This window comes from Curcuma longa, chromosome 4 (assembly GCF_044706935.1).
Source record: "Curcuma longa cultivar G26 ecotype Majalengka, Jawa Barat chromosome 4, ITB_CL_G26_1.1, whole genome shotgun sequence".
Lineage (NCBI taxonomy): Eukaryota > Viridiplantae > Streptophyta > Magnoliopsida > Zingiberales > Zingiberaceae > Curcuma > Curcuma longa.
The window spans coordinates 3,436,589-3,451,187 of NC_133864.1; the positions used below are offsets into that span (position 1 = coordinate 3,436,589).

General features: G+C 40.4%; 1 protein-coding gene across 1 annotated transcript in view; it reads left to right on the forward strand.

Annotated features, from left to right (window-relative positions):
- The first annotated feature begins 2,992 nt into the window (after positions 1 to 2,992).
- Positions 2,993 to 14,599, forward strand: part of LOC141826429 (uncharacterized) — an 80,797-nt gene continuing 69,190 nt past the window's right edge. Inside the window, 2 exon segments of the mRNA XM_074713669.1 lie at positions 2,993 to 4,495; positions 4,640 to 4,753. Coding sequence (XP_074569770.1) covers positions 2,993 to 4,495; positions 4,640 to 4,753 — 1,617 coding nt within the window.

A 14,599-nucleotide genomic window follows, 5' to 3' on the forward strand; every position in this document is an offset into this window, starting at 1 on the left:
GGATAGATCCCATCTACATCACTCACATCCCTCCGCATAACTTATTGCATACCCAGTGATCGCTTTATAGTCACCCTATTACGGGTGACGTTTGACGAAGTCAAAGTATACAACTCATTATGTAGGGAACCGTAGTAACTTAGGTCTAAGGACTATTCACACCAATAGTCACATGAAAATGTTTATGACACCCATATAACGATCCATGAAATATTCTCATGGCAGGTCAATTCAGTACATAGTCTCTAATATGTACCCATGTGTCAACGTGATATCACATATCCATGACTTGTGAGATTAAGTCATCAATTGGCCTACATGCTAGTCTTTACGCATTAATATTATCTTTGTATATTAATGCTCGATTAGGAATAGTTAAGAGTAGTGTTCTATATATGTCTACAGACTCTCACTATCAATTCAACCAATTGATATGTTGTAGACAAGAACGTACTACTCAAGGACACTATTATATTTATGCATATAGCATGGATAAGAAATAAATATAATAAGCAAACCTTGCCTTTATTAATGAATATGATACATGTGTTCCCTAAACAATTATCTCATGATTGACACTGAGGGTTGACACTAACAATATTCTCATCTCGACCTTAAAGATCTATCTAGTTCATGAGATTGATTTATCTTATTATTCTCTTTTTGATCTTAGGCTCTGTATGGGAGGAGGTGAGGGAAAGGGAGAGAAGGGTAAGGAAGGGGAAAGAGAATCTTGACCCTTGTTTGGGATAGAGTGAGTTAAGGAGGGGAAGGGGAGAGAAAGGGTAAGCTTTCCCTTTCCATGCTCATAAATGGGCATAATTCCTTACACCCCAAATCGGGGTGTAAGGAAGGGGAAGAAAATTTTAAAAGTCATTTATTCCAATTTTACCCTTATATTAAAATATTAAATCTTCGTCGTAAATTTTTTAGAAAATAAAACTCAAGAGCGTTAACAAATTACGTTACCCCAAACAAGGATATTTTTCTTGGAAATCTTACTCACTTCCACACATCCAAACATCAAGTCCTGTTTGGATCACCCCTTGGGACTGACCAGATAGGTGTATTGTCAAACATCGAAACTCTAGACAAGGGTAGTGCATCTTGCACCAACACTTGAAATATTAAGTTACCTTATTTGTTTGGAAGTATTAATTTGTTACCCCAAATTAATTTCTTGGAATACTTATTTTCAAATTATTATAGATTTATTTTAACAAATAAGGATATTTTTATAATTTTATATATTTAACCTTCATTCCCTTTCTATTCCTCCCAAACAAGGTATTACATGTTACGTTAATGAACCTTCTCTTCCCCCCAAACAAGAAAAACATAAATACTTCTCTTTCCTTTCCTTTCCTTTCCTTCCTCTTCCGTTAATGAACCTTCTTTCACCCCATCCAAACAGAGCGTAGCGGTCCACTTAAGTTGTGGGATTGCATATTCTCATATTCTCTTCCCAATTTTAGAGGTCCACCTAGGTCATAGGATTGAATTCTTTTATATTTTCCCCTCAACCTCGCTCCTCAACCTCAGAGATTTGTCTAGGTCATGGAATTGAATTTTTTTTTTATATCCCCTTTCCAACCTCAAAAGTTCACTTAGATTGCCGGATTGAGTTCTCTTATATTCTCTCTCTCATTTTAAAGGTCCACCAAAATTGCAAGATCAAATTCTCTTATATTCTTCTCTCTCCGATATTAAAGGTCCATTCAGATTGTAAGATCAAGCTCTCTTATATTCTTTCCCTAAACTCAAATCATGAATTGAGTTTTTTTTACTATTCTCTCCCCAACCTTAAAGATATATACAAGGCGCGAGATCGAGCCCTTTTATATTTTCTCCAATCTTAAAAATGCGTCTAGATTGTGGGATCGAACTCCCTTATATTCTTTCTCCAATCTCAAAGGTCTCTACATGATCGAATTCTCATATTCTCTCAATGACCTTAAAACTTAGGCAACTTAGTGTGTATATGAGTCTGCACTGATGATTACATATATAGAGTTAAAATTCATCCATAAAGGCTCGCACATGAATTGCACTACAAGTTATCTACTTTAAAAGCCCCACATGAATCGCACTGAGATTCATACTTACTTATGCGCTTTAAAATTCGCACACGAATCCCACTAAAAATTCGCTTGTAGAAAAAGAGCCAAAGGCCGTTCCTCACTGAAGCACCCACCAGCAATTGCACTTCACTTCAGATCTCATTCTTAACATTGCTATTCCAACTGCTCCAACGGATAAGCCAATTTCGAATTCTACAGAAATCCAAAACAGTAGTACCATGTTTATTATTGAATCCAAATAAAGTGCATCCTCGTATAATCGGCCATGCTAGAAACAGACAGCCCTTATCATGCCATGCCCGGCGTGCCGAAGGAATTGATACGATAGGGCCCGGCAGGCTGCCTTTAGCTGAAAGCAAAGGCTTCAAAAATAAACATGAAAATAAAAATAAAAATAAAAATAAAAATAAAAATAAATTTTTATCGGGTCAAAATGAGGGAGCGTACGTCCCCATCAGACATTCAGACCAAAGGCGAGGCGAGACGAGACGAGACGTGGCGAGGTGGCTCCTGGGATCCTGCGTGATCAAACTAACTTAAGCAAAGCAGGAATGAGAATGATCTGAACTTGGAACGCCAGACTAGTCGACTAATCTCCTTATCTCCTCCCTTTCTTTGGCATGCAAAAGAGAAGAACGATCTCATTCCCAGTTCCACCAACAAAAAGCATGCGCGCAGAACTCGATTGCCCTCACCGTCGCCCATCGATGGCTGGCTGACAAAATAAAGAAGAAGCAAAGGCAAAAGCGAAAGAGACAGAGCGTGAGAGCATTTTCAAGCTGCCATCATCCTGCGCTAGCTGCATCCATTTAAAGGAAGAGAGAGAGAGAGAGAGAGCAGAGAGGAATATAGTTGAGAGCGTGCATGGAACTAACCCGATCGAGTTGCTCGAGTCGCCCGGTGATCCAATGATGGCGGCGACGCAGGCCTTGCTCCCCGTCCCCGCACCATTCACGCTCCTAAAAAGAGAAGCCGCCACCACCCTCCTCTATCCGCTCTTGTCTTCTGCCTGTCCGTCGCCAGAAATCAACATGTTGTTATTGCTGATCGGTCTCCGTTATTGCTTTGCCCTCGCTTCCGCTGCCTCGGCGGCGCCGCTACCTCTCATGGCTCTGCTTTCCCTGCGATCCTCGCTCCTCGATCCCTCCTCCAGCCTTCGCGAGTGGTCGTACGGGAACGTGACGGATGACCCGCGGCCGTGGTGCGATTGGTCGGCTGTGACGTGCGACGACTTGACCGGCGAGATCACCGCGCTCGACCTCTCCCGCAGGAATCTCTCCGGCTCCATCGCCCCTGAGATCCGCCTGCTTTACGCCTCGCTCGAGCACCTCAACCTCAGCGGCAATGCCTTCGCCGGCCCCCTCCCCGAGTTCCTCTTCGACCTCACCCGCCTCCGGACACTCGACATCAGCCACAACGACTTCAACTCCACGTTCCCGACGGGCGTGGCCAAGCTCCTCTGCCTCTCCGTCCTTGACGCCTACAGCAACAGCTTCGTCGGTCGGGTGCCCCCCGGGCTGACGAGGCTCCGCCAACTGGAGCGCCTCAATCTCGGCGGGAGCTTCTTCGAAGGCAGCATTCCTCCGGGGATCGGCAGTCTGCCGCGGCTGCGGTACCTTCACCTTGCCGGAAATCTCCTGACAGGCCACCTGCCGAAAGAGCTCGGCTCGTTGACGCTGCTCGAGCACATGGAGATTGGGTACAACTCCTACCGAGGCGGTGTCCCAACTGAGTTTGGAAGGTTGGCGACTCTAACTTACCTCGATATCTCGTCGGCGAACATCTCCGGCGATCTGCCATGGGAGCTCGGTAACCTGACTCGGCTCGAATCGATTTTCCTATTCAAGAACAAGATTTCTGGCAGAATTCCCGAGAGTTTTTCCAATTTGAGAGCTCTCAAGGTTCTGGATCTCTCCGATAATCTCCTTCATGGTCAAATTCATTCTGGATTCTCCACTCTGCTGAACCTCACTCAACTCAACCTCATGAGCAACGAGATCTCTGGTGAGATCCCCGCTGGAATCGGAGCTCTTCCCAATCTGGAAGTGTTCAACCTGTGGAACAACTCACTCACGGGGAAGCTTCCGCCGGAGCTTGGCGCCAATGGTAGATTGATAAAGCTTGACGTGTCCTCCAATTCTCTCACAGGTCCGATCCCACGGGCTCTCTGCTTGGGGAACAGACTTAATCGCCTCATCCTCTTCTCCAACTCGTTCGATTCGGCGATTCCAACTGAGCTCGCGAATTGTTCCTCGCTGTGGCGCGTCCGCTTGGAGAGGAATCGCCTCGTTGGATCCATTCCGGCAGGCTTCGGCTCGTTGCCTAATCTGACGTATATGGATCTAAGCGGCAACAGTCTCTCAGGCGGCCTACCAGAGGACCTCGGCCACGCCCCGAGGTTGGAATTCTTGAACGTCTCGAAGAATCCACTCTTGGCTTCTCTTCCGGAGAGCATTTGGCAGGCGCGGAGTCTTCAAATCTTCGCCGCCGGCAGCTGTGGATTGAACGGGGAGATACCGGACTTCAATCCTGGCTGCAGGAATCTCTACAAGATCGAGTTGGAGAACAATGAGCTTAAGGGGAGCATCCCCACTACCATCGGCCGCTGCCAGAGGCTCCTAAATCTGAAGCTGGATCGGAACAGACTCACAGGGAGCATCCCACAAGAGCTAGCGGAGCTTCCTTCGATTGCCGAGATTGATCTCTCCTGGAACGAACTCAGCGGCAGCATTCCACCCGAGTTCGACAACTGCAGCACCATGGAAAATTTCAACGTCTCCTTCAACAGGCTCGCTGGTCCGGTCCCTTCCGCGAACAATGTGCTCAAGAATTTCCACCCTTCAGCGTTTTCCGGCAACGCCGGCCTCTGCGGTGAGCTGGTGGGAAGGCCATGCGGGGTGCAGGGGGGCGCCGCCGCCGCCACGGCCACGCAGCAAACTGCTCGGGGCTCTGCGGGAGCGACGATCGTGTGGATCGCTGCCGCGGCAGTTGCGGCAGGGCTGGTGGTTCTGATACTGGGAACTCGGTGGACGCAACGAAAAGAGGAGATGGAGGAAGAAGAGGAGGAGCTGGGTGGGCCAGCGCGGTGGCAGATGACAGCATTCCAGCGCCTAAACTTCACGGTGGAGGACGTGGAAAGATGCGTGTCATCGAGCGACCAGATCATCGGGATGGGATCGACGGGGATCGTTTATCGCGCGAAGATGCCGAACGGCGAGACCATAGCGGTGAAGAAACTGTGGAGCCCACAAAAGGAGGGCGTCGGGCGGCAGAAGAGGAGGAAAGGGGGCACGGTGGCGGAGGTGGAGGTGGAGGTGCTGGGATCGGTGAGGCACCGCAACATCGTCCGCCTGCTGGGCTGCTTCGCCAACGGCGAGACAACTCTGCTCCTCTACGAGTACATGCCCAACGGGAGCCTGGAGGATCTACTGCGCAGCCGGAGCGGATCAGGAAAAGGGGCGAGCTACGGGCTGAGCATGGACTGGGCGATGCGGTACCGGATTGCTGTGGGGATTGCGCAGGGAATTTGCTACCTCCATCACGATTGCAACCCAGTGATCGTGCACCGCGATTTGAAGCCGAGCAACATCTTGTTGGACGCGCACATGGAGGCGCGGGTGGCGGATTTCGGCGTGGCCAAGCTCATTCGGACGGCCAACCAGTCCATGTCGGTCATCGCCGGATCCTGCGGCTACATCGCTCCCGGTGAGTAATCAATCACGCATCGCGGACACCAAATGTTCGATGATTTGCCAGAACCATAAACCCTCGATTCTTTGGATGCGCAGAGTACGCGTACACGCTGCAGGTGGATGAGAAGAGCGACATATACAGTTACGGCGTGGTGCTGATGGAGATGGTGAGCGGGAGGAGGTCGGTGGAGGCGGAGTACGGGGAGGGAAATAGCATCGTGGAGTGGGTGAGGGGGAGGATGGCGAAGGCTGAGGGAGGCGGGGCGTGGGAGGTGCTGGACGAGACGGCGGCGGGAGGGTGCAAGGAGGTGAAGGAGGAGATGATGCTGGTCCTGCGTATAGCGGTGCTCTGCACGAGCAAGAACCCCAAGGACAGGCCTTCGATGAGGGACGTGCTGTCCATGCTGAGGGAGGCGATGCCCAGCAGGAAGGTAAAGGACTCGAGGGCGGCGACGGCCGGGGTCGTGGCCGGCCCAAAGCAGCAGGGCTGAGGCGTTCGCTTCGTTATCTTTCTGTTGCTGATTGTGTAATTGTGTAGTTAGTGGAATATTACCGAGTAATTGTGCCGTGAGTGTGTAAGTGTGTGTGTCTTTTTAACCAATCCTTAAAACATCCTTTTAAAAAAAAAAAAAAATGTTTATAATTTTTTTATAAAAATGATTTTATTTTAAATATCATTATAACACCTATAATATAAAAAATAAATCAATTTAACTCGATTAAAAATTTATAGCTTAAATATTTTTATTAACTTTATCAAGATTATTTAAATTTAATTTAAACTAATTTAATATGATTAAAATTATTATAATATTAATAACTAATTAATAGCTGTTGCAATGTAATAGTAATTTATAATGATATAATAATTATTAATTAGTTGTTATAATATAATAATATTATTATTATGGTCATTTTGAATAAAATAATTTTGATTAAATTTAAATAATTTTATGTAATATATATGAAATATAAATTTAAAAAATATTTATGTAATATAATATAATAATAATAATAATATATGAAATATAAATTTAAAAAATTTACATAAAATTATTTTATGTATACTTTTTTTATATTGAATCGAATCGTTTTATTTTTTTATGCAGGAGGATTTAGGATTTTAAGATTTAATAACGTTAAAATAAAGATATTTTTTAATGTGATAGAATATTATTTTGACATTATGTAAAAATATTCTTTCGACGATTCTGAAATTAGGGGTATCTTTTTTTATTTTTTTCCTTCTAAATATTAACTGTTACAAGAGTAAATAAAATGCTGAAATCATTTTTTCTATGGATTTTTTATTGCTAAAAGTGACAAATTTTGTGGCCAAAAGTTTCCATCGCATCATCACCACGAAGGATATTATAATTTTGGTTTTTTTTCCCATTTTATAAAATTTTATTTCATATATTATTATTTTTGAATAAAAATTTAATATTACTCTTTAATTTGGACAAAAGTTAGAAGGATTTTTTTTTTCAAATCATCAAAGAGACCTCCATTTTAATATTTTTTTTTATCAAAAGAGTACTCTCCTTATTGTTTAGCCGTGTATAATTATCCAATCGCTTTCAAATACTTATCAGTACTATTATCTCCCATTTAAATCTCCCGCTTAAATTTTGAACCGATCATATGTGTTGTAATAACTATAAAATCGTAGCTATTACATAACCTATTAAAAAATATTCACGTTGTAGGTAGTTACAATTTCGTAAATGTTATAACTCATAACCTGTTCAAAAATATTTATATTATAGCAATTATGATTTCGTAACTACTACAACATGGATTCAATATTGTCATCTATCATTTATGTTGTAGCATTTACGATTTTGTAGCTGCTATAATTATTGTAGCAGTTACAAACCATAACTGCTACAATATCATTCGATTTGCTCATCTAATATTCACGTAGTAGCAACTACGAAATCGTAGTTGCTACAACATATATAGTAACTACAATTTTATAGCTGTTATAATGCGTCTGATCGGTTCAGAATTTATACAGTAGATTTAGGTGGGAGATAACAATACTGAAAAGTACTAGAAGGTAGTTGGGTTATTATACATAACTTAACAGTGGAATAAGACACCTTTTTGATAAAAAATTAAAGTAGAGCCCCTTTTGACACAACAATAACAAAATCTTATCTCATTAGGTGGAGTCGACTTTATAGATCTTTTTATACAATTGGACTCTATCTCCTACTATATCATTATTTATATTTACATAAATTTTATCTTATTTTATCATGGCTAACCAAGTCTTTTTGGTCTTCCTCTTCGTTGTTTGATGTACTGATGTGGTGTTTTGTATGGAAATATTTTATTTATATATTTTATTTCCTTTATTTGTTTATGTCACTTACACTCATCAAAACTAATTATTTATTTTATTATTAGACCCCTATCTATTGTTTTAGGTATTATAGAGAGGTCCGAGTCGTCTCGCTTAGACTCAATGACAGGATGTTCTATCCTAGACTAATGGTGCGGGGTTTTATTGTGTTTTATTCATGACTCCATTTATTGACAAGTTAATCCTACAATTTATAAAAAAATACTAATATACAAAATGTACATTCCTGAACCTACATTTATTCAATCAATGATACAAAAGTAACATTTATTAATAAAATTCAATATACAAAATGAATTCTAAACATTTAACATACAACATCATACCCACATAGCTAACCCTAATCTCACATTAGGTATCATTCAGCACTCATACATACACTTATTCAATACTATACATACAACATACAATACAACTAATTTCTACATTATGAAGCATACAACACACATTACTCAACATACATAAACTACAACATGAATCCATCATACAACCTTATACAACAACAATTATACATAATAAAGAATCCTATACTAAAGTATAATTACAAGATAAACAACCTACAAACATATAACACAACAACATATTAACACCATGCCAAATCTAATATCACATACTTATTCAAAACCAAATAATTTATTTAAATTCAGAATCAACAACAAATTATTTGTTATTTACAAGAAACAAACCACATGAATGCCATCAACCAAACATACAAAAGCTAAATCATAATAACCTTAACCTACAATTTGCAATTCTTTATTCACAACCATCCACCAAGAACACATCACTAGCTCATACTTCACCTAATTCAAACACACACTCCACATACAACTATCCAATCATATTCGGCACACAATCTCCCTTACTGTTCATATCAAGCCTAGTGGATAGCTTTGTTCATTACAAATAACACAAGATGTTCAATTCAATTCAACTCCTTCAACACCAACAATTCTCAAGTTACTACAATTGTTAACAAAAATTCAACAATCAGTATTCCCCACATAACCAGACCAAATACAATAAGAAAGGTCCCATTCAATTACACTTAAACAACAACCATCTTACTATCAATTCCATACATCAAGCATTACATAGTCTCATCCAATTCAAACCGAACCCAACCAGCAACCTTTCCAAAATAACTTATGCTATCCTAGCCAACAAACACTACAACAAAGAACAGAGTAAGAATTAGTACTAAGGATTAAGATTAGAATTACAAGTTAGGGTTAGAATTAAAGTTAAAAATTAGATTTAGTAATTAGAATTAGGAATTAGGTTAAATGTTTAAAACATATTTACAGTAAAAGGGGGGTTTTGATGCCGTGAACAGAACAAAAAGAAAAGAAACAAGAACAATTGAAATCAGGGGAAAATGAATGACAGTGGGTGAAGAATTAGGGTTCTTCCCTCTCCTGATTAGCACAAAACTGTTAGTGCAGGAAGCACTAGCAGATCAAATCTGAGTTTTGATTATGGAACTAGGATCAAGTTAAGTATGTGGTTTGACTAATTGAGTTGAAATGAGAATGCAGAAAACAGGTTAAGTCCTAGTGCGGCTAGGCATGAAGACTTGGCAGAGTGAAAGTGCACCAGGCACAAGTCTGGACTTGGTCAGGAGGACCAAAGTTGCAGATGAAATGGATTTGGTCAGGAGGACCAAGTTGCAGAGAAGAATGGACTGATCAGGAGGATCAGTTGCGTTCAAGTCCTGGGGGGCAACGACAGAGCCGAGCAAAAGTCCAACGGGTCAGGAGGACTTGGTTGACATCAGGTAAATTCTCCCGAGGGGAGTGGGTGAGGACGCGTTCCTACGAGGAACAGTAGGCGTCGGTCTAACCCAGGATCTCATCGGAGGTCCGAAGTTAAGACTCGGAGTTGGTTCGATGAACCGACTCAATACTTTTCATGTTATATGTTGAGCTAACTTTTGTGCAGGAAGAAAACCTTGACGAAAGCTAACTCCGGATGAAAAACTCAATTTTTCGGGTCTGGAGTCGACTCAGATGAGCTCTGGAGTCGACTCTAGCCGACTCAGTCGAATTTCGGAAGTCAGCGCGTCAAAGTCTTCGCCAACGCGACTGGAGTCGACCTAGATGGGCTTCTGAGTCGACCCAGGTCAAAGATTTATCGCCGCTGCAGCCACCGCGACTGGAGTCGACCCAGAATCGGATCAGAGTCGATCCAGGAGAGATAAACGACGAAACGGATTAAGTTTTATCTGTCACGTTAGCTGGAGTCGACCCAGATGGCGATCTGAGTCGACTCAGCTACTTTCTTGGCTTGGAGGTGAAACAAGGAGTTGATGGCATATTTATGACTCAAGAACAATATGCAAAGGAGGTCCTCAAAAGATTTAGAATGGATTATTGTAATCCAATTAACATACTGGTGGACTGCGGAGCATAAGCTATCCAAGAGTGACGAAGGAAGGACGGTTGATCCCACACTTTTCAAAAGCTTGGTGGGAAGTTTGTGGTACTTAACTTGCACTCGACCGGATATATTATATGGAGTCGGTCTTGTGAGTAGGTTCATGGAGGAGCCTAAAGAGACTCATTGGAAGGCGGCCAAGCGAATCCTTCGTTACGTCCGAGGTACTCTAAATCACGGATTGTTTTATTCTCACTCTAACAATTCTCAACTTGTTGGATATTTGGATAGTGATTAGGGTGGAGACTGTGATGATCGGAGAAACACTTTCGAATTTGCATTTTTCGTTGGAGATACGATATTTTCTTGAATGTCAAAGAAATAACCTATTGTTACTCTTTTTACTTGTGAAGCAGAGTACATTGCAGCATTCTCATGTGTTAGTCATGCTATATGACCAATAAGTTTGCTAAAGGAGATAAAATTTGAACAAAATGAAGCAACGCAAATTTGCATTGATAACAAATCGGCAATTGCATTGGGGAAGAATCCAGTATATCATTAAAGAAGTAAGCATATTGATGTTCGCATTCATTCTATTCACGAACCTGTGAAGAACAAAGATGTGGAGCTAGTCTATGTGAAGACTAAAGATCAAGTTGCTGACATCTTTACCAAGCTACTGAAGTTTAAAGATTTCATAGAGATGCGGCATCTACTTGGAGTCACAAAATTAAGTTTAAGAGGGGGTGTTGAAAAGTAAACTTAATTATGGATAGAAATGATGTGGTAGCGATATGGATGAGGTAAAGTTGATATTGATAAGATAATAATTAGTGGAGATAAAATAGATGAGATGGAAAGTTGATAAAATAAAATGGTCTAGATTCAATGTATTTGAGGATAGTGTTTATCGTTTATCCAATAAACCTTTAAATATGTAATGTTTCTAAGAGATTGAACATGAAAAATTTGAGTAGTTCACCTACATCTCATTTGCCTTCTTCCACGAAGTTTTTTTTTCGTTCTTTGTTTTACCAATAGGGAGTCAGGAAGAAGAAGCTGTCGTGGTGGGAGTTGCAAGCGTAGAGGGAGCTGTGTGGCGCCGCGAACCCACAGCAGTAGGAGCAAAGGTAGAGGCAGAGATCAACAGCGTGGCAGAGGAGACAAGAGCGGTGAGATTCGATGAGAAGGTACGTAAATCCGACACCTGTGGTAAGCTCAAAAATTGATTTTTTCATCTTACAAGAACAATCGCCTCGAGGAGGCATAAAAATTGAATCTTGGAGTGGAGGAGGAAGTGGCGGAGTTGGCCGGAGGTCAAGTAGCTTTACCTCCGCGTGAGCCCCTTTCTTCATGTCAAAGTCGATCCGGAGGGTATCGAACTCCTTGAAATATATTTTACAATATATATTAAAGTGAATAAATAAATATTATTATTTATTTATTTCATTTGAATAAGGAAAGGGTGCATAATGAAGAGATGCAACTCTTCACATTTCATGAAAAGAGTGCATAATGAAATGGTGCACAATGAAGAGATACAACTCTTCATGTTTCATGAAAGGGTACATACCATTGTATCTATAAATATCCTCCATTATAAGACAATGAATTTATCTTCTACTTAGTGTATTGTGTGAGTTCTAAAGAGTTCTTTAAATGTTCAAGAGTGTGAGAATTTCTTGTTATTGCTAGACAAGAATTTCATAGAGGTTTCATTGTATCCTGGGGGAGTATCGTCATCAACCCATAGCAACTACGTGTGGGGGCGAATATCTCTCTAAGGATAGCGATTGATTTCGTGCCTTGAAACCACAATATTCAAGTTCTTGTACATCTTCCTCAACCCTTCCACCTAACAATTTTAGGGAGATATTGTGTGAAGATGGCTCAAGATCAAAATAACACTTTCAAGGTCATGAATCAAGAGTTTGTCAAACTAGATCGATTCGATGGGACAAACTTCAACCGATGGAAGGACAAAATGATGTTTCTTCTTTCAGTACTAAATCTTGCTTATGTGCTCGATCCAAATGCCACACCAATTCCCAATGCTGCCGACGATGCAACCAATGAAGAAAAAGAAAGGATTGCCCGATTGAAGAAAAAACGTGACGAGGACACCTTTGCATGCCGAGGGCACATTCTCAACACCTTGTCAGACAGACTTTATGATCTCTACATGTCAATTCAATCGCCATTAGAGATTTGGAAGTCTTTAGAAGAAAAATACAATAATGAGCGACAAGGTACGGATAAATTTATCATGTTAAAGTACTTTGAGTTTAGTATGGTTGATAATGTGCCTATCATGGATCAAGTTCATGAGTTACAAATCCTTGTAAGTAGACTTCGTGATCTACAAATATTGGTTCCTGAATCATTGCAAGTTGGAGCAATTATTGCAAAATTGCCTTCATCTTGGAATGATTATAGGAAGAAACTCCTACATCTTGGAGAAGACTTCTCTATTGAAAGATTACTAAGGCATTTACGTATAGAAGAGGAAACTCGAAAACGTGATGTTATGTATCTTTCTCAAAGTTCTAAGGTGAACAATGTTGGAGAAGCAAAAGTCAATCAAGGCAAAAGAAAGAAATCCTTCGTGGATAGCAAGCAAGATAAAAAGAGACAAAGAGTATGCTACCATTGCCACAAGAAAGGGCATTATATCAAGGATTGTCGACTTCTGAAAAAGGGTAATAACTCAAAAGAAGCGTCAAATTCCAAGGCCAACTTAGTGGAAGAAGAGGACTTAGTTGCTATGATAACAGAAGGAGTTCAATGCATACATATTGGTATGATCACAGAACTAAACATGGCAACACATGGAAGATCCCATGAGTGGTGGCTAGATTCTGGTGCTACTGTTCATGTTTGCAATGACCGCAATCAATTCAAGATATATGAAGAAGTGAACAACCAAGAGGTACTAATGGGAAATGACAACTTGGCAAAAGTGTGTGGTCAAGGAACAGTAGAATTGAACTTTACATCGGGAAAGAAGTTAAACTTGGTGAATGTACTTCATGTTCCAGATATAAGAAAGAACTTAGTCTCTGCTAGTCTCTTATGTAAGAGAGGATTCAAAATTGTGATGGAATCCGATAAGATTATCTTGCTCAAGAATGATGTGTATGTAGGAAAAGGATATTGTACTCAAGGCATGTTCAAGTTTAGCATTAATAATAAAGTGGATGATTCTCTTTATATTGTTGATTCTTGTGATTTATGGCATAGTAGACTAGCACATTTAAATTACAAGTCAATTGAATATATGCAAAAACATAATTATATTGATCTTAGTAATAAGGATTTTAATAAGAAATGTGAAATTTGTATACAATCCAAAATTACTAAGAAACCTTTTCCTAAGGTTGAAAGGAATACACATTTACTAGAACTAATACATACTGACATCTGTGAATTAAATGGAAATATTACTAGAGGAGGAAAAAGGTACTTTATAACCTTTATTGATGATAGTTCTAGATTCACTTATGTGTATTTGATAAGAAATAAAGATGAAGCATTCGAAATGTTTAAGAAATATAAAATGGAAGTAGAAAATATGTATGATAAGAAAATAAAGGTTTTCGTAGTGATAGAGGTGGAGAATATTTTTTTAGTGAATTTGATTATTTCTGTGAGTTACATGGTATTGTGCATGAATGTTCTGCTCCATATATTCAGCAACAAAATGATTTAGCGGAGAGGAAGAACCATACCTTAGTAGAAATGGTTAATTCAATGTTACTAAATGCTAAGGTATCTCACAATCTATGCGGTAAGGCATTATTGACAGCCTGTCATATTCATAACAGGATACCGTCAAGAAACAGAAAGGTTTCTCCATATGAAATATGGAAAGGAAGAAAACCAAACTTAAATTATTTAAAAGTGTGGGGGTGTTTAGCCTTTTATCGTGTTCCTGATCAAAAGAGAACTAAATTAGGGTCAAGAGCCATAAAAGGCATTTTCATAGGATATGCTCAAAATTCTAAGGCACATAGAATTTTGGACTTAGTGTCCAATATAGTTATTGAATCAAGGGAGGTGGAATTTATTAAAAATAA